Source organism: Pollachius pollachius, assembly GCF_949987615.1.
Source record: "Pollachius pollachius genome assembly, chromosome: 20".
Classification (NCBI taxonomy): Eukaryota; Metazoa; Chordata; class Actinopteri; order Gadiformes; family Gadidae; genus Pollachius; species Pollachius pollachius.
In genome coordinates, this window is record NC_136953.1 from 7256337 (window position 1) to 7276340 (window position 20004).

The following is a 20004-nucleotide window of genomic DNA, read 5'->3' on the forward strand; positions in this document are numbered from 1 at the left end:
CTGTCTGTCTCTTTATCTCTCCAAATACTGACAGGCTCTCTCTCTCTCTCTCTCTCTCTCTCTCTCTCTCTCTCTCTCTCTCTCTCTCTCTCTCTCTCTCTCTCTCTCTCTCTCTCTCTCTCTCTCTCTCTCTCTCTCTCTGTATAGTTGTGGTTTGATGGCATGACAAAAGCATGTCTGTAGTGAAAACGTGTCTCTCTTTCTCGTTTTTTCTTTCTCTTGTCTGTGACACATTCATGAGAGAATACTGTTATCTATCGGGACGCAAAACGAAGTTGATAACATGTCTGTTTAAGGCAAGGGCACTTCTAGGCATAGCCTGCCAGGCTATGCCTAGAAGTGCCCCCCCCCCCCGCCCTGCAGGGAGGTGGCGGGGGCGCCATTTTCAGGGGAAAAACAACTTTTTTATTGTAGGCTACTATATTATAAAAAAGGAAAGAACTGTTATTTCGCCTGAAGATTACGTTTTTTAACGAGGGGAGGAGGGGGTGGAGGGTAGGGGAACTTGCTAAGGGTGCCAGAATGACCCAACACGCCACTGGTTGAGGGTGAAGTTCACATACTCTAGTATCTATATGTATGGTGCAGACCAACAGTTCCACGAGCTGCCCTGCACGGAGTCAGCGCGTTTTGTCGCCATCTGCCGCCCTGTTTGAACCAAACACAATCATCATCACACCCGTGATGAAGACTCCAATTCACTAACAAAATGAAAAACAACACCTACCAGCATCTCTATTTTTTTATTGTCAGGTCATATAGCCTAACATATAATAGCCAGAGACATTAAAACCATAAAATACCGTGGCCGCGTCTGTCTGCCGTGCGCTTTTTACCAAGAACACAAGCGTTTACGGTTTATTTCTGCGCGTTCACACGGCACATTACGGCAGTGGTGCTGATGCGGGATGAGTCAGGCTATCTGAAGCCGCTGCCATTTCATCATAAGCGAACACTACACACACACATACACGCACAAACACACACACACATACACACGCATGCACACGCACACACACACACACACACACACACACACACACACACACACACACACACACACTACGCGATGCGTAGCCTTTTCCCCACACCAGCACAGCCACGGAGCTTCTCTTAAAGGAGAGAAAAAGACAGTGTATTTTACACCGGAATCTGAGCCATTTCGGTTCCGCGCGCAATGTGGCGGCTGTGGATCGTGATCGCGCGGGGGGCGGTGTGAACGCGCAAAGTGATTCGTGCTGCGCCTGCCTCGTCTCCCTGCCATCGCACACAGGGCCCGTCTCCCTACGAGGAGATCCACCGCTTCAGACCGCGGTTGATCACACTGCTCCCGGGTTGGAGGTCGCTGCTGGGGGTCCCTCCGGAGGATTTGGTGTTTCCTGAGGGTCTCTGCGCCATGGAGCTGAGCGCCTGTTAAAGCCCGCTCCGGAACGGCGCTATAACGTAAGGAGGTGGTGGGTGACACCAGCATGGTTCAGGCTCTGGATCCTCTGGTTTTAGCGTCGCAGGCCTATATCTGTGTTTAGTCGGACGTTTTTCTGGGTTGTTATAGCAAAATCACCCAAATAAATCCATCTCCTTTAGGGCAGAAGGAGAGCAGGCAGGCACGTTTTAATCAGGGACGCTGGTGGACATCAGAACCTTCATGTTATATCGGCTGCTTTGGTTTGTTTTTCCGTCTGGTGGTTTGAGTTTGGTGTGGGGTGGTGGTGTGGGGTGTGATTGTGTACTACGATCCCACTAGAATGATCCGCTTCATAGGACTCGGTCCCTGTGCCAAGGGGGCTGTTCAAACTGACCTGTATGTCACGCAGACTTTGACTCACAAAAACACGGAGAACTTTACAAACCAACACCTATGAAGGCCATATTAGACATATTAGACATTTTAGTCATATTCGATTAGTTAAGTGCACCCGGTGTGGCGACGCGGGGTTGAGGCGACAGCAGGCCCTGTGTCTCTGTCCTGTCCGCCGGGGATCTGGACTCTGATCGCATACCAACCCAACTACGCAATCGCACCCCCCGCCCCCCCCCCCGTGTGTGGGTGGAGGAGATGTGCTGGTGGGGTTGGGGGAAAAATAGCCCTTGCAGTAAAGCAAACACCGCTGGTTTTACAGCCCACCAACAGCGAGGGGGGCAATTCATTGTCCGCAGATTGCAGTGGCCCTTTGCGCCAGTCAGGGCGCACTAGCAGTTTGACATGTTTCAGTGAGACCACGTGAGGCTGAGGTTAAGGGAGGACATGCAAGTTTAATAATTAGCCCTTTATTGAGGACGAGGCCAATAGGATTTAGGTCACCGCGAACGTTTGGAAAAGTCCGCCTCATTAAAACAGCCGTTTGGAGATTATTTCTAAATAGCTCTGCGTTCAAACATCAGTCGACCCGTGTGGAGGCAGCGGGCTATTCGCGTCTGGCGCCCGTCACGTGGTGATAATTGAATCACACATTTCTGAATAGTCGACAACAGGCGCATATTTTTGGTGTGTGTGTGTGTGTGTGTGTTTGTGCGCGTGTGTGTGTTTGCGTTTGTTTGCGCTTGCGTGCGTGTGTGCGCGTGTGTGCAGTCACACTTTACTGAGACGAATCAAAAATGAGATTAATTTGAAGATGCCATTCTTTTTGTGACCCACTCCAAACAAAGGGTTCTCGTGAGTTCTCACTTTTAATGTTTTTGTTGTAAACCACACCAGCGTCGTCTGGAAGAGACGTGGGGGGAGGGAAGAGACTGGAGAGCAAGTTATTTTCAACAATATCCGCTCGGCGACAGAGCGCTATCGTTTAACATACACTTTCTCGCTCGCTATATCGTCACCAGATATCGATAGACGAGGCGGCCATGGAGGCGATATGGTTGTACCAGTTCCGGCTGATCGTCATCGGGGACTCGACCGTGGGCAAGTCGTGCCTCATCCGCCGCTTCACCGAGGGACGCTTCGCTCAGGTGTCGGACCCCACGGTCGGCGTGGACTTCTTCTCGCGCCTCGTGGAGATAGAGCCTGGCAAGAGGATCAAACTGCAGATCTGGGACACCGCGGGGCAGGAGCGCTTCAGGTAGAGTGTGCTTGTGTGTATATATGTAGTGAGGGTGTTGTCCTTACTTTAATGTCTGTGTGTGGAGTAGTGTTTCGGTTTGTGTGTGTGTGTGTGTGTGTGTGTGTGTGCGTGTGCTTGCGTGCGTGCGTGTGTGAGTGTGTTAAGTGCGTGTGTGGTGTAACAATAGCTGATGTGTTTCAGAGGAAGAGTTCATTCTAGGCAACAGGTGTTTCCTACAACTGGTTTTAGTTCATTTGAGTCAGTTCAGTCTACCAATAAGATGGAGAAAAAGTGAGAGAGAAGGCAATGTGCATGTGTGCACATGCAGATGAATGTCATGAAAGAGCAGGTAGGTGATAGGATGCCTCCAGGTTACAATTAACCCAGTATCCTGCCTGCCAGTTTAACAACCTGACCACTAAGCTAACGCAGCGAGCCACAGGCTACCTACAGCACGTTAGCATGTCAACTTCACCATTAGTACGTTTTTGTGGGACGGGCACGGACCACGAGGAGCCCCGGGTTGTTGAAGCAAGGCGAACTACGCTTAACATTAAACACTGTCGATTCTGTTGTCTAGAAATAGGAAAAATAGCCCAGAGACTACTGCTTTGGGTACTAGTCAGGCAGGCTCCACCTCAGAGAGTCCCAGCGGTTGATCCCAGTCCCGAGATAGTCTAGTAGTGGTTTGGATGCTTCACTCCCAGCCCGAAGGTTGTGGGTTCCATCCCCAAAGTCTGCACCGTAAACCAGTAAGCATTCCTAGAGCAAGATGCCCCCTGACCCCTATACCTCCTCCTTAACGGCACGCACCTGAAAGCAAATTCCCACTTAGTGGCGTTGGATAAAAGAGTCAAGAGCTAAATGACTTGCGTGTAATTATGTGGGTCATTTCAATATGCAATTAGTAAGAGTAACACGCCCTAGTGTTCAGTAATACACACGCACGCAGTCTCGGGAGATTAGAGCAGGTTTCCAACACTCAAATACACGCATACACCCTTGCATACTTAAGGGAAAGAATCCCCCCCACCCTCTCACTCTCAAACTTTCAGACTGACAAGACACTTTATCACATCTGGCTGCCCTCCTTCCTCCTGAGAGGAGGCAAGCCACCTCACCTGTCAGCGCGTTCTGCATCTCCACGGCAACCGCAGCCTCCGGCACCCCGCGGCCAATCACAAGCGCTTATATTCCTCCCAGACGGGGATGCTCAGTTTAGAAGTCGTGACAAGCTCTCCGCGGGACACCTTCATCTGTGAAGCTTGTGTCTCTGGTGAACGGCCCCTCTCTGTGCGAGGCTAGCTGTGATGTTGAGCTGCTTGGGATCACATCGTTCCAAAACAGAGCCTAATCTTTACAGTGAAAGATTTTATGCATAAACTTGAAATCGGACTTGTCTATTCTTCCTTAGGGAAGATTCTTATGAAAGATTCTTCCGTAGAATCTTTCCTGAAACTGTTATTTCTCACTCATCGCTCTGAAATTACACCTCATTTATGGAAATAATTACATATTCAGGGGGTCTCAATTTGTGTTGGATGTGCAAGTATAATGCTTCACAGAATGTCCTCAAGTATACAACTCATTAGATTTGAAGGCAGTGAGCCCCTGAATGTATTATCTTGGCGCCATGGGCCTTGTTTACCCAGCTGCCATCTTGGTTCTAAACGCTGGCTGAGGAGGGGAACGGAATGCAAAATCAAGATGGCCACTAGATAAAAAAGGTCCATTGCTCTCTATCTCTCTCTTGCATACTCTCTCTCTTCCTCTATGGCATGCTCTCTCTCCCCCTCCTCCTTCAACCAACAAATCACTCATCTGTTCCTCCTCCACTCCTCTCACACACCCTCTCATCTCTCTCTCATCTCCCTGTTAACTCAGCCGGTTTTGGATCTCCTCCTGGTGAATATATCTCTGAGCGTCTGTTGTCTAACAAGTCTGTCCTTGTGACTTTCTCGTTTCATTGCCTCACCTCCTCTCATGTCTTCACCTTCCTGCCTCAGTGTCAGGTCATTTGTTTGATGAGCTCATCTGCATCTTCTTCTGTACTGCATACCTAGCGGTCTTTAACACAACATGAAACCTCAAACGACCTTTGACCTCTGCATTGGGGGCTGTTTACACCCTCCCAACATTACTTTCAGGCGTTCTACAGACCTGTCTTGAAGGGCCCTTCCTTGATCGCAGGTGTGACCCCGACGTCGCTTTGAACATATTAAACCAATTCTTAAATCGTTACATTGGCTCCCTGTATGTCAGAATTGATTTTAAAATCATTTTGCTAACCTATAAATCCCTGCATGGTTTAGGGCCAAAATATTCAACTGATATGCTTCCACTACATAACCCTTCTAGACCACTAAGATCTTCTGAGACCATTCTGTTAATTATCCCCAGAGTAAACAGGAAACATGAGAAAGCAGGATTTAGTTACTATACAAATAGCTGGAGTTAACTTCCTGAGGATTTAAGACTTTTATAACAAGACTTAAGACTTTTATGTTTGCTTTAGCTTTCTGCTAAATCTTAAATACATTGCACTTTCTAAAATGCTTTTTTTATCCATCTATTTTATATTATTACTCTTAATACATGATCTGATACCAGAGAGACTGTTAATACATGATCTGATACCATAGAGACCGTTTATACATGACAATGTATTTTTTAAACTTTGCCTTTGATTTATTTTACTTATCCATTATTTTATTTTATGACAATGTTTCTATGTGAGGCACTTAGAGTCTGCCTCGTGTATGAAAAGTGAAACTATAAATAAAGTTGCCTTTCCTTGCCTTACCTTAGTTAAGGTGGTGGGGTTTGCCCGACTCGGGGGGGGGGGGGGATCTTATTGGTGAACACTGTCCACTCCCAAGGATAGATTTAGTAACGGCTTGTGTCGGCGTTCAACCTCACGGATACACAGGAGGCCCTCTCATGCCTCCCCTCTCTGCCCCCCGACCCCCACTGCAGGTCCATCACCAGGGCCTACTACCGCAACTCGGTGGGCGGGCTCCTCCTCTTCGACATCACCAACCGCCGCTCCTTCCAGAACGTCCACGATTGGCTGGAGGAGGCCCGTAGCCACGTGCAGCCCCACAGCATCGTCTTCCTATTGGTCGGCCACAAGTGCGACCTGGAGGCCCAGCGTCAGGTGGGGCTTTAATACAATAATAAACAATAATCATTCAATCAGATATTTAACCAAATATCTTGGGCTTATAACTCACCCATCTTCCTGTGACCCCCCCAGTCATATCATACCCCCACTAATTAATCACATTTTATCGCCTTTATGTCAAACTAATATAATCGAGTTGAAACGATTTTTATTTTATCTTATGTTTTAGTATATTTATTTTATTCATTAAAATAACAGCTGGATATATATTTGTACATTATTTTCGATTTGAACATTTTCTCTTGGAACATTTTGTGTATTTCTTTTAAGGGGAAAGTACTCAGTTACAAAGTATTTTTTTGGAGAGAAAAGCTGCATAAATGCATCCTGATTTCAAACTCAAAAATAACCCTAACCCTGACTTAAAAATTGACCAAACTAATCGTAATTATGCTTTATGTCCATAATCGAGCGGCCCTAACCCCATGTTTTTTGAATAACCTCCGTAAACCAACCGTCTCCGCGTCTCCCAGGTGACGCGGCAGGAGGCGGAGAAGCTGGCGGGCGCGTACGGCATGCGCTACGTGGAGACCTCGGCGCGGGACGCCATCAACGTGGAGCACGCCTTCACCGAGCTGACGCGGGACATCTTCGCCCTGGTGCGCTCGGGCGACATCACCATCCAGGAGGGCTGGGAGGGCGTCAAGAGCGGCTTCGTGCCCAACGTGGTCCACTCCTCCGAGGAGGTGACCAAGAGCGACCGCCGCTGCCTCTGCTGATCCCGGGAGAGAGGAGGGCAGAGGAGGAGGAGGAGGAGGAGGAGGAGGAAGGGGGATGGGTTGTTGTTGATCCGCGGGACGGGGAGGAAGGGGAAGAGGTGGAGGAGAAGGTGGAGGAGGAGGGGACAGACGAGGATGGACGCCTCATTGGTGGATGACGTGGACTGTGTTTTTTTTCCCCTTGCCTACTATTGGCCAGCCTCGTCGCCTCCTGTGTTCCGATTGGACGTTGGGGAGCATGACAGGTAAAGGGGGGGGAGAGGACATGCTGATTGACATCAGGACAACACCGGAGGATTCCGATGACACCGATTGGCTGGATTTGCACTACCCTACCCACTATTTCCCCTGCTTCCTCCTGTTTTCTGATTGGACGTTGAGGAGGATGATTGACAGAGCATGAGGGGAAGAAGGGAACGGAACAGCACCCAGCTCCAGAGCAGATCTTGGTGGTGCCTGCTGCCTCTTCACACAGAGCAAGGGATGTAGGATTTTATTTGCTTGGAGGCTTCGTGTTACCAGGTTGTTTTATCATTCAGGAGATCATTTAGTTTGTTGGCTGGCTGGAAGTTTCTGGCCAGAAGCAGCTGAGCCATAAAAAACGGTTAGTTCTGAGTTGTTCAGACCCTACCTGTTACAACTATTGCTTGGGTCGGATCCGTTTCTTCTCCTCCTCCATCGCTTGCCTCCTCCTCCCGATCGGGCTCCTCTCTTCCTTTTATGCAATCACACTCCCCGAGAGGAGGTCCTTGTACGAATGAACGTTGGTGTGTGACCATTTTAACAAGCCATCGAACCACGGAACTATATACTCTCCGTTTACTAGGATTCACCCCCCACGAAACCCGCCATTCCTTGTTATGAAACCATTCAGCCATTCACACCAGACGACACGTACTCATTTTGAACAATGCCATGGATGCCCCAAGTTGAGCGCAATTGGATGCCCCAAGTTGAGCGCAATTTTACGACCAAATGGTCCCCCCCCTCCCCAATAGGTCCTGAAATAAACTCCACGGGACTTATCCTGACGGAACTACCCTTGAAGTTACCTTTCGCTGCTGGAGGAGGGATTGGGAGGAGGGGCTGGGTGTCATTGTTGGAATGTTCATACGCACCTGAGCTCCAGATGTTACTGGACTACAGGTGTGGGAACCCCCCCCCCCCCCCCGGGTGGAGGCATATCTCTCAAAAGGAAAGGGAACTGTCCTGGGAGGTATCCTCCAGAGAAGGGGAGGGATGCCCTCTCCAACATGGACGCTCTGAAAACGCATACAAAATGGAAAGCAACCAACACTACAGTTACGTAAAGGGTTAGCCCCTACTGGCCCTGCGCCCGGGGGCTTTAAAGACAAACTGGCCCCTACTTGAGACAACCACAGCTGCAAGGCGGAGCTGGAGGATTTTAGTTTAACGTGAATTAGACACAAGACTGCGTGTTTGTAATATAACATGAAGGCAATGACCTGCGTTTCCATTGCACTTCTGAAGTCTCGACCACGATAGCATAGCAAAAATCAAGGTTGCACACCACACTCATAATAACCGTGGTATCATAACTACTGGGAACGTTTGTGTCCGAGGAGGAGGATGGGATAGCTTTACATGGGAGCACAAGGTCATCTCCAGTCTGACCTGGGAAGTACCAAGCCATGCCGGTACTGGCTGGGGAGGAGCATTCAGCACCATCTGGTGGTCAGTTTTGATGCTGCGTTTAATATTTTGGGATTCAGGGGAAACTGATTCCCTAGTGTACTTGGGTCATGTGGCTTATTTCTATTTTATCATTACAAACACACATGCAATATGCTTGGATATGATTGGTGTGCCACCTCCTAGATAGATCAAATGCTATCGGATAGATTGATTTGGAGCATCTGCATTAAATCTTTGTGATATCCATGATTCAAAGGGGAATTAAGCGGCAACGGTTTCGGTACATGCTCTGTAATGTTCCGGACAGTTATACAGCAGAACTGTTGACTATATATCATGGTAGATAAGGATGTTTTTTATCCCATGTTAATACACGTTAAAGACTGACTTTTGAAAAGGTTGACGGTTCTTGACGAGTCTATGCGTTGGTGAAGAAGCACTAAAATGAGTGTAGGCAGTTCCTCTAGAAGTCTGCTGTACCTGAACCGTTTTAATTCCTCTTGTAGGACATTTCACTGAACAGGGTGCCTATTCAAACCCCAGGTGTCATGTTGATGAGCCATTACAAGACATCAAATCAAAATCAAATCTGTTTCTGACGTCCCAAGCAGTGTCCACCCAGACGGATGACGGATGGCTCGACCAGCATACATAAAGTGCACCAATGGAAACCTCCCGGCTGGTGTACACCCTTTTATTAGGATGTCACACAGGAACTGATTTCGGTCTTAACGTCCGGTCATTGATGGGTTTTGTTTTAATCTCTAGTGTTCCCGAGCTTCCTGCCTTCCAAGGTTAATCCAATGTTCCCGACTCGCCTTTGTACTTTGACAGGGACGTTTGGTAAAAACGTTAAGGCCTTCTGAAGACCCGTTTTCACACGTTGCTTTATCCCATTTGGCCCGGTACACTTTGAGGGTGTAGTCCGACGTCAGCATAATGAGTCACCATGTTTTTCAAACTGATCCCATTCAGTTTTTGACCTCACTGCTGAAAGTTTATGACCTCACTTTAAACCCGAGCAATGCCTGGAATTGACCGTGTTTGGTTTGATGCTGTGTGTTGCTGGTCTGGTTGTGGTCTGTGATACACTTGTAGACTTTTGTTCTCCAAGAGGAACGTGCTTTGGTTCTCGATTTCCACGGCCGTCAATATGTCATCCTCCCTCTCTCTGCTCTACAACTTATCTATCCATCAACTAGAAATGTACATTTTAAAACAAAATAAAATGACTGGTAAAAATAACTGCTTGAGAATGTGTGCGACTGTAGACTTTTCTAGTTTTCATGTGCAATCTCCTGAAACATTATAAACTCATGACTAATACCATATCCTAGCCTGAACTTTAACCATCGCCCAACCAATCTAAAACCAAAATGATCCATTTTGACAGATTATTCTTCTATTCTAATACTCAAACAAAAGTATTCCCAACGCTTCATTGGAGAACGTAGTCAGGAAAGTGGTTGATGACGCAGCAAGTCTGAACGGCCGAGTGAATGTTAAAATATTTACTTGTGTGCGGTTAAGAATCCCTCCACTAGAACCCTGCATCAGCAGAAAGCCACATAAGCAGAGGCACACAATAAACTGCCTTAGTTTTAATTACAAAGATAATATTCTCCCTTATTGACGTAGTAAATGTGGGGAAAACCGATTTAACTCAATATTACCTTTAATAGCATATTAAACATCGTAATATTCTGACTGCGAACACAGCTGTGAAGAAGAATAGGAAAGGAAGTAGAGGAATGTCAACTGTCCTTATTGTGACCTTCGTCACCGGGCTACAGATTGACGTATATAAACGGGGCAGTTCGAGACGGGGGAACCCCAGACATGAAAGAACACACGGAGCCAAATAGTGGGGTGTCAATCTCTTTCCTTAGACAACGTGGTCTTTGTTTACTTTGAAATGCGTACAGTAGCAGGCAAATAAATACAGAGACACCAGCGGTCGCAGTAGCAGAGGAGAAGGAGGAAGGACGGAGGGAGGCATGGAGGAGACCAACGGAGAGGTGCGCTAAAACATAGGAGGCAGGGGCGCACACACACACACACACACACACACAGCAGTGTTTAAGACGGCTACAAAAGTAGGAACACATCTTTAACGAGCGGTATGCAAAGAGGAGAAGCCGGTGAGGAACAGCCCGGTTTGGTTACATCACATACCGGTTCCCGTAGTCATGGTAACCTGCCACAAGTGTTCTAAGCTCGTCTAGGACACTGGTAAGATGTTAAAGAAAAAAAGAGGGACGACCTTTTAGGCTGTGGCTTGAAATGACGCTGACCGACAGAGCATATCCATTTCCGTCTCAACATCCTCCGCACCCCCGTAAACCAGATGACGGATACAGAAAGATAAATAATGAAGAAATCCAATACAAAAAAACGGCAACGGTGCTTTTTTGTTTTCGTTAAGTTTTTTTTACTTGAAAAAATACTTTTAAAAAGTAACAAAATAACAGAAACACGCCGACAGTGGGGGAAGAGCCGGAGAAGGGTCCGGATGGAAGGCACGTTTGAGACGCAACGCGAGAACACACGTGGGTGGACGTTTCTGATTGGCCGACCACTGGGCTCAGGTCAAACATACCTCGGGGGGGCTTAGGGCTGGGGTAACGGGTTTCGAGCGTGCCTTTCGTGCGGCCCCAATCCGGACGGGTACACACATAGAGGAGCGTTTTGTTTTGCGCCAAGGAGGGGGCGCTGGGAGGGGGAGGGGCTAGTGATTAGGACTCCACTGCCTTGCGCTGGTTCTCTTTGCTCCTCCTCTTCACGTCCCAGTTGTAGACACGCGCCATGTCTGGGGGAGAACTGGGTGAAGGAACATCACAACCACAGCTATGCAGCTTCAGTGATTAACAGCTTTATAGACACACACACACACACACACACACACACACACACACACACACACAAACCAACACAGACAGTTATCGCTAAGTTTATAGTGGTTGCAGCGGGTAGGGCTTTACTACCCCTGCTCTAAGGGTTAAGAGCTCCCTGATCTATTATCGACTCTTCCCAAAGTCCCCAGCCTTACCTGTGGGCGTCCTTGAGCGCGACGCTCCCCCTTACTAACACTTACTAGCAAACGAATGTGGCTACATTCTTCACTGCGAGCGAACCACAACAAAAGGGAATCGTGTCAGTCCGCCATTGGGACTAGCTCACGGCCAGCCATCGGGCCGACGGCGGAAGGATACTGACTTCGGTGGTGGTGAACTGGTCGCGCAGGAAGTCCAGGTCGTCCTCCAGGGAGTCCAGGTTGCGAGACGCGGTGGACAGGTTCTTCTCGAGCAGGGCCTGGGCCTCGTCGATGTCGTACTCCAGCATGACGTTAGCCTGGGGGCGACCGGGGCATAATGTCGGAGGTTACACCACAGCGTCGGTCAGTACTCTGGCCAGTAACGTTGCAAGATTGCCCGCCTTTTAACAGTTCAAAATCAGTGCACTATGAATTCAACACTAAGAACAATATATTTAAATTTCAGCTTATGAAAGGCATAGCATCATATTTCCGCCACGAGGAGGAGGGGGGGGAATAACAAAAGACGCTGATTGATGACATCAGCGTAGGATCAGCTGTCTCTTTGGAGTAGTTTTCTTCACCACTATTCCCAGTGAAAATCGATCGGACGTGACTCAGGCAGAAATCATGTGCGTGGACAGTACAGAATAATATATGAAAGTGTTATCAAGTTTTTTCATTCTTGTGAAATAGCCGCAAGTGACGTCAGTTAAAGTGTAGGGAACGTTGATGCACGTGAACATCAAAATCAACAGCCAGCCTGAACTTGCTCAACGCATCCGCACAAGCACACCATGGCGTTAAACTATCAGTGTCGGAGAAGCTTAACAGCCAATCGGAAATCTTCGGTGTCAGGGGAAGAAAGCTTCGGAGCAGAGTGGAATGTTCATAAACTGGCAGGAAAAGATTGGTGAAACCTAGTATTTTACTGCTGCTAAGAAGATAAATAAATTTCCACTCTGGTTCTCTAAATGATGGTCAGTGACACTTTTATCACTTCTGTTTTAGAAGGGGAATAACCCACTCTGAAGTGTCCTGTAATCAGAAAATAAACCTGTTTAGTCGGCTGATTTCTGTCCTGTCCCAGGAGATTGTCCTGCCCAACGGGGGGATGTTGTGGAATGTTGGGATACATCTTGGCAGTTTATTCACCAAGTCTGTTAAAACTTTTGTTTTCTTAACCTTCCGTGGTTCGGTGGTTAAGAAAAATAAATGTCCAAACTAGTTTGTTGATACATTTACCCACCAAGACCAGACATCCGTAATTATTTGCATTTCAGGACTGAGCTCATTTGCCAAGACACTTATTTTTGAATACAGGTGGATGATGTCACTCACCCCTAGCCACAGGCAGACTTTATCAGTGGGCGGGACAGATGCCTTGCAGTAAACGTTATCAGCCAATAGGAAATGGGTCTGCATGGGTTCCGTCGTCTCCTGAAAGAATAGAAGCAGACTGGTGTTACAGTCAAGTGACATCACCAAGTCATTCCAACCACACACCATATATATTACACCTAAAGCACTTCTGTGATTCAAATACTGTAATAATCCTTCCCACATTTCCGTTTTATGATGGAAATATTGTCATATTAAAAAGGTCCCATGGCATGAAAATATCACTTTATGAGGTGTTCTAACATTAATATGAGTTCCCCTAGCCTGCCTATGTACCCCCATAGCTAGGAATGGTGCTAGGTGTAAAACGAGCACTAGCTATCCTGCTCTGCCTGAAAAGAAAAAGCTCAGACGCGCCGATTTGGAATTTTTCCCCGTATGTCGTCATACGGGGACATGTTACTCCCCTTTCTTTGCTTTGCCCAATGAGCTACGACCCTGCGAGCACCACGTGTGTGTGTATGTGTGAATACAAACACTGTAACGCAAGTGTTGTACACTTCTTTGTTATTTGGATAACCGTTCTGCTGTTGGTGTTATGGCACATAACACGTCAGGTTCTCTGACGTCTCTGGTATTTCCACAATGAGACTGTAGTGGGGGTTATCTCAGCCATGGTTGAGAAGGAATTGGGGAAAAGGAACTTTGGATTTGACTCCCTGACGTACATGACCCACGACATGGAGGAGAAAGGGAAGGAAACAATCGCGGTCAACAATCGGGGGCAACAATCCATTTCTCCTCCATGTCAAGGTTCAATCTACTTCAGATTGATGTGGACGTGGAAGAGCCAGAGACGTCGGAGAACCCGACCCAGTCGTTTGAGATTCATAATATCGTCTGGAGGCACACACACCTTTTGGCCGTGATAATATATATTATATGATATAGATATCTATGTATAGTATGATATTATTTAGATATAGAGCTCCAGGGCTCCCGCCGGATCACCCGGAGTGTTCTAGAATATTTATAGAACACGGCCAAAGGCTGTGTGCGGCTCGCCATTGCGATACATCCACTGTAAACAGAGCGCATGGTACCATGGCCGCAAGCTGCTCAGGGCCACACCCCCACCCTCCTCCTTGACCCGCCTCTCTCCTCCTCATTTGCATCAAAGCTACAGACACCGAAACGGCGCGTTTGGGGAAAACTCGATAAGCGACTGGCTCGTAGTGGCTGTAATTCTGCACCACGGCTGAATTTTGGGAACGTCTTCAAATACTGTGATAGGGGCCGACTAATGTCTACATTAACGCATTCATAAAGTAGCATGCCATGGGACCTTTAAGGAAGCACACTGTCTTGGGTAATTGTGTGACTATGTAATTGCCGATATAAAATGGGTACAGTTGAATACATTAGATTAGAAAAACTTTATTCATCCCAATAAAGTTTTTCCAATCTAATCTAATATATTCAAATGTACCCATTTTACTTTTTATTATCTACCTGCAAACTTAGCGCTTTACAAAAAACAGATATCTGTCCTCATTTAAATGATTGAAACTTCTGCAGAAATGGGGTGGTGCCTCTTTATATAGCGTTGTTTAGGGGGTCAATTCCGCTTAACTCATTAACGCACACTTAACTACAAACAGGTGGAATTCAGCATATTTACGTATCATTAAGGACAATATCCTGTTCATATCTCTCTTGTTTGATTATCTGTACTTCATTAAATGCAGACATTATACATCATAAACTTTACATGAAGAAAGATGAAGTTAAGGTCAAAATAGGCAACAGTTATTAAGAAGGCCCATTGTATAACCTGGATTTAGACTAATTCACTAATGCACAAATGGATTTTCCGTAATGCAAACAAAGGCCACCTTTATCGTCTATAGAGATGTTATATTGTGTCATTCTCCTTTCCAATATGATAAACGCATAACATAATAAATATTAGAGAACACAAAAGATGGTCTACAGTGATATGCATGGTGATATAATGAAGGTTCACCTTCTTCTTCTGCATGTGCCGTAGGATCTCTAGCGTCTGCTTGATCTGAGGAATTTGGCTTTTCAGCCTGAGGAAGGAGCAAAAAAAACAAACCCAGTCCAGCAAGAATGAGAGTCAGTCGGTCACGGTCCTATTTTTAGACTGTGTCTAGTCTTTTAGCAGATGCTTTCATCCAAGCGACACCGTGCTCATGGATGGCTAGAAGCAGATTGGACCCAGACTCTGATAAACTAATTAAAAGTTATTTACGGTGAGCAACAGCACATAAGAGCAATAAATTGTGCGTTCTTGCGTCTGAAATGCATCGGAATGCACGTGGAGTATGTGGAGCTAAATTTGTCATTATTCGCTCTTCATATCATATAAGCCTAATTAGAAAGGGTAATAAAAGGCTTGGATGGAAGCGCAAAGAGGCAATTTTAGTATGACTTTATCTGCTTGCAATATGTAATACCTTGTTAAAATAGGACAGGTTTATTTTAGATTATTCTTTGTCTAGAGACTGGACATTGGGACAATATTTCACCCTATTAGATAGCGAAAATTGATGTTTAACCCTTTCCGCACTCGAGGAAACGATGTAAACCTATAAGAAGGAAAGAAGGGGGGAATATTGCCAACAGCCATTACTTGAGAAGACAACTTGAACGAGTGGGCATTTACCGGAGTTTCTTCTGCGCCAGGTTTACTTCCATGTACTTGTATTTCTGGTACTGCTCGTCCAGTTTCCTCAGCACTGCGTCTGCAGACTCATTTTCCGGCAGCTTCATAAACGACTCCACGTCCTCCTGAAAAGCGCAAGACAAAACCAATGCAAACTTAAATCTTATTCAGCAACCAGGAAACCCTTCCCTTGTCTCACAGTAACGTGTATTCTACAACAGTACACCAACAATGCCATTGCCTAATGGTTCAGATACTAATCGAGGTGAAATACGGGCTCTTCTTCCTTCGGCGGCGCGCCGTTGCTAAATAAAGCGAGCGAGCGTGCGGTGTGGGGCGCGTTGTCCTGGCTCTCTGGAAGCCGTCCAAGGGAACAAGAAATCCGCTGTCAGGAATAATCTAAACAGCCGGGTAGCTGCCCTACTCACCCACTGACGGCTTCTAGTTATACTAGGTAACCAACTAGGTTACAGCCATGTATATCATCCGAGTACACATAACCATACTTGAACATGGCAGCGAGACGCCGGCTGCGAACCAGCACCCAGAACGCCTGGTAGCATGTTAGCATGCTGGGCTAACCGCGGAGCAACCACCCCCGCCCCGCCAATAGGGAACTTATAGGCGACAAACGCTATTGTTTTTAAACTAAGCATTTCACGGTTCACGCACCACAAAGATTGCTTCAGGGATGCCGAGGTGCTTTTTCTTGGTTGCTTGCACTGCATTGCTGTCATCTATGGTCGCCGCCATGTTGGAAACAAAACCACTACCTCAAGTCTACCCTCACGTAAAAGTTGGGGTGTGTCGGCGAGTGCTGCTCCACGGCCCCCCTAGAGGCGAGTTAGGGCACTGCCGCTACTTCTTCTACTAAGACCAAAAGGCTCAATGTGGCATTACCGCCACCAGCTGGCCTTGAGTATAGCCTGGCAGACCTAGAGCAGAGGTTTAGGCTTTCTTTATAGGTCCATGCTTTAGACGCATAGATGAATACATATACACTACTCACTCCATGTACACAGTTAGAATACGGGGAACATATTTTGATATCGTATTATAACGTCTATATTGCTGATTTCAGCGGTGCAGTATGTGCAATGTATGTAATACAATTAAATAAAGCAACTACAGTCATTCTGTGTCATTCTTGTTATAACATGAGTTTTCGTCGTTATAAGGGGACATCCTGCTCACATAAGCTGCTGCACGACGACTATGATTCTCCGACGAAAACGCTTAAATTAAATGAAAGTGCTTAAATAATAAGTACTTAATTATTCCATGACACGCAGTTGTAGGGTAAGTGTTCCTATTAAGCCCATGTAGCTTTGCCATATTTACCTGGCTCAACACAGGTGCAAGGGCAAACACATGGATAATTATCGATCTTTAGGCATGTTCTGTAGGCATGCTAGTGCCCATGATCATAGTAATGAGAAACACGTGTGTTCGCCCCTCCTCTTACGTGTGTTTGACTTAAACGATTTGTGTTTTTTTTGTAATTGTTTGACTAAAGTGTAATTCCATACAACTACTTTTGTGTTAAAATCGATGCGTCAAAAACTACTGCGGAAAGGAACGATTGTCATTCACGTATCATTCATCCACCGGGAACCAATTACACACGTGCGCTCAGCTCAGCGCCAACCAATGAGAGCAGAATGCGCCCTTCATGAATGGTGGGAGCGCACCACAACATTTTACATCGGGGGGCAACAGAATTGCAAACGAGTCAAGAATGTCTTCGCTGGGATTGTATGCGTCCGTATCCGTAAGTATTTGTTCATGTAATTTCAAGTAGGCTAGGTCCTCTCTTGACACAGAAAAAACAGCTCGATTAATTCTGGATAGTTAATGTAACACGTAGGGTACGGGTGATTAAGTCTTCTCGAGAACCCTGTTTACAATAAAGGATTGATATTCTACAGGTGGCTGTTGTAGGAAAAAAAGCCACTGGCGCAACAAGGCGAGCAGTGCTTGGAGAGCTAACTAACGTTCCCAGTGTAGCTGTAAACACAAAGGTAATGCCACTAAACGTCCCTGTTTTGCTTCCGTTATTGATTTCACTTTTTTTCTAATGTGGGTCAAAACGAATTCCAGGGTATACCACTCAAATATACCGCCAAACCAGCTTTGAACCAGAAGATCCATCAGAAATGTGTTGCAGTACAGCCATTTCATGCTCCAGAAAGCCCCCCGCCCACCCTACCTGAGGGTGACATCTCCATGAAGGAAGAGGATCTCTGCGAGGCGTTCTCGCACGCCATCCTTACTATTGAAGATATCGATGACCCGGATGTGGAGATGCCACATTTGTGTGCTGAATATGTGAAGGACATTTATGCCTATCTAATGGCTCTTGAGGTAAATAATGAATGTATTCCCTTTTTTTTTTCATCCGTTGGCTCTGTATTATTCAAACCAGCTTTCCCTCCTATAGCAAAAACAAAGTGTGCGACCCAATTACATGCAAGGCTATGAAATCAATGAAAGGATGAGGGCCCTCCTAGTCGACTGGCTGATCCAGGTTCACTCTAGGTTCCAGCTGCTGCAAGAGACTCTGTATCTCACAGTGGCTATTCTGGATCGTTTTCTACAGGTGGGTGTAGTGGGGTCTTATGTTGTCAGTGCTTTGGTTGCCCTTAGTCTACTAGATGCCTATCCCTTCCTTGGCACTTGCAGGTTCAGCCTGTGTCTCGCAAGAAACTCCAGCTTGTAGGTGTGACGGCCATGTTGGTGGCTTCAAAGTATGAGGAGATGTACAGTCCCGAGGTGGCAGACTTTGCGTACATCACTGACAACGCCTTCACCAAGGCCCAGATTTTGCTAATGGAGCAGATGATTCTCAGGGGCCTCAACTTCAACCTTGGACGTCCTCTGCCTTTACACTTTCTCAGGAGAGCCTCAAAGGCTGCAAATGTAAGTTGGGGTGAATTCATTACCAGCCATATTGTGAATTAGCATGTCTGGTTAGTTATTCAGTATACCAAGTGGACTATCACTTAAAGGTGGTGTATTAAAGGCATAGGCTCAATGACTGCTTGCCATTCACAACAGAGTGGAAACAATGTCACCAGCCATTTTGTTTCAGTCCAATGTGGAGAAGCATACCCTTGCCAAGTATCTTATGGAGCTGACCCTGGTGGATTACGCCATGGTGCACTACCGGCCCTCCGAGATCGCCGCTGCTTCCCTGTGCCTCTCTCAGCTCCTTCTGGAGGACCTGCCATGGGTATGATCAATGGTTGTCTAGTTCTCCGGAATTTACCGTTCTAAAGCCTGTGTTTCTCCTGCAGTCGCCCACGCAGCACCACTATGCTACCTATGACGAGGGCCACCTGAAGCCAATCATGCAGCACATGGCCAAGAATGTAGTGACCGTCAATATAGGCAAAACAAAGTTTCAGGTTAGAAAAGCAGGCAGTATAATTGGAAACGTGTTATGGAAGACTCTAGGTCACTGTTGATGCTGATTTGTTTCCCTTCCAACAGGCTGTCAAGAACAAGTACTCAAGCAGCAAGTTAATGAAGATCAGCCTGATCCCTCACCTTAGGTCATCAACCCTTATGGCTATGGCTGCTCCTTTGCTAAATCACTGATTGCATTTTATTTTTTAAAATACAGAGCTTTTAGTGGCACTTTATTTAACTACTTTGGGGATGGGTTGACTTTTAATAAATGTTTTCAAAAACGATTTTTTTTTTCTCAGTTATTTTTTGGCCTATTAAAGGGCTTGACATAACATACTAAGGAATTACCTCATGTAATATCATTCAGTGTCGTATTTGCCGTTGCTTTACTGCTACAACTGAACTCGATCATTTAATACAGAGCATGTCCATTTCTAACACGATGCGGTTTTTGAGAGATGAGGACAAGTGTCAAAAGCTGTGAAATCACTGCAAGTCAGGCCATGTACTGAGCGCTTGTGGGTTCTGTCAGGGCCGGTATGAAAGGGAAGACGTACAGGGTTTGGGTGAGTTTGGCGGGCTTTTTCTTTTACCTGGTAGCCAATAAGTGCAGAACAAGGCACACGGTAATGTCTCTTATTGGTGTGATGGCAAAGCAAGCCACACTGTTTCTACTTAATTCATCTTTTTCGCTGCCTATCTGCTCAAACACAAATTAACATAGGAAGACAAATTGTTACAAGCATCCTGGTATCATTTTTCATGAGTTTGCTAATGAAGCGTCTGAATATATTAAATCAATGGTCACCACTTAAATTTAACTTTAATTTATGCAAATCATGTGCATGGTAAATCAACACGCCATTATTCAATCATCACGAGTCCGTTTCAGAGAATCCATTAATCTATAACTTGACGGCCCATCAAGGACA

General features: G+C 46.3%; 3 protein-coding genes across 3 annotated transcripts; 2 read left to right on the forward strand and 1 right to left on the reverse strand.

Annotated features, from left to right (window-relative positions):
• Window positions 1–1287: 1287 nt before the first annotated feature.
• On the forward strand, window positions 1288–6941 carry rab39bb (RAB39B, member RAS oncogene family b; the record flags this gene model as incomplete). Its single annotated transcript, XM_079757734.1, has 4 exons — window positions 1288–1443; window positions 2821–3056; window positions 6015–6195; window positions 6696–6941. Exons 2-4 carry the CDS (start codon window positions 2842–2844, stop codon window positions 6939–6941), a joined length of 642 nt encoding a protein of 213 aa, XP_079613860.1. The 5' UTR covers window positions 1288–1443; window positions 2821–2841.
• Window positions 6942–10437: 3496 nt separating this feature from the next.
• On the reverse strand, window positions 10438–16469 carry vbp1 (von Hippel-Lindau binding protein 1). Its single transcript, XM_079757978.1, has 6 exons — window positions 16334–16469; window positions 15662–15786; window positions 14999–15065; window positions 12973–13071; window positions 11810–11948; window positions 10438–11406 (listed from the first exon to the last, which is right to left on the reverse strand). The coding sequence occupies exons 1-6, from the start codon at window positions 16412–16414 to the stop codon at window positions 11333–11335; spliced, it is 585 nt and encodes a 194-aa protein (XP_079614104.1). The 5' UTR covers window positions 16415–16469; the 3' UTR covers window positions 10438–11332.
• Window positions 16470–17399: 930 nt separating this feature from the next.
• LOC307091124 (G2/mitotic-specific cyclin-B2-like) lies at window positions 17400–19261 on the forward strand (the record flags this gene model as incomplete). The annotated part of the gene is made up of 8 exons (XM_079758002.1): window positions 17400–17432; window positions 17590–17682; window positions 17762–18025; window positions 18102–18260; window positions 18344–18580; window positions 18753–18893; window positions 18958–19068; window positions 19154–19261. The coding sequence occupies 8 exons, from the start codon at window positions 17400–17402 to the stop codon at window positions 19259–19261; spliced, it is 1146 nt and encodes a 381-aa protein (XP_079614128.1).
• Window positions 19262–20004: the final 743 nt, after the last annotated feature.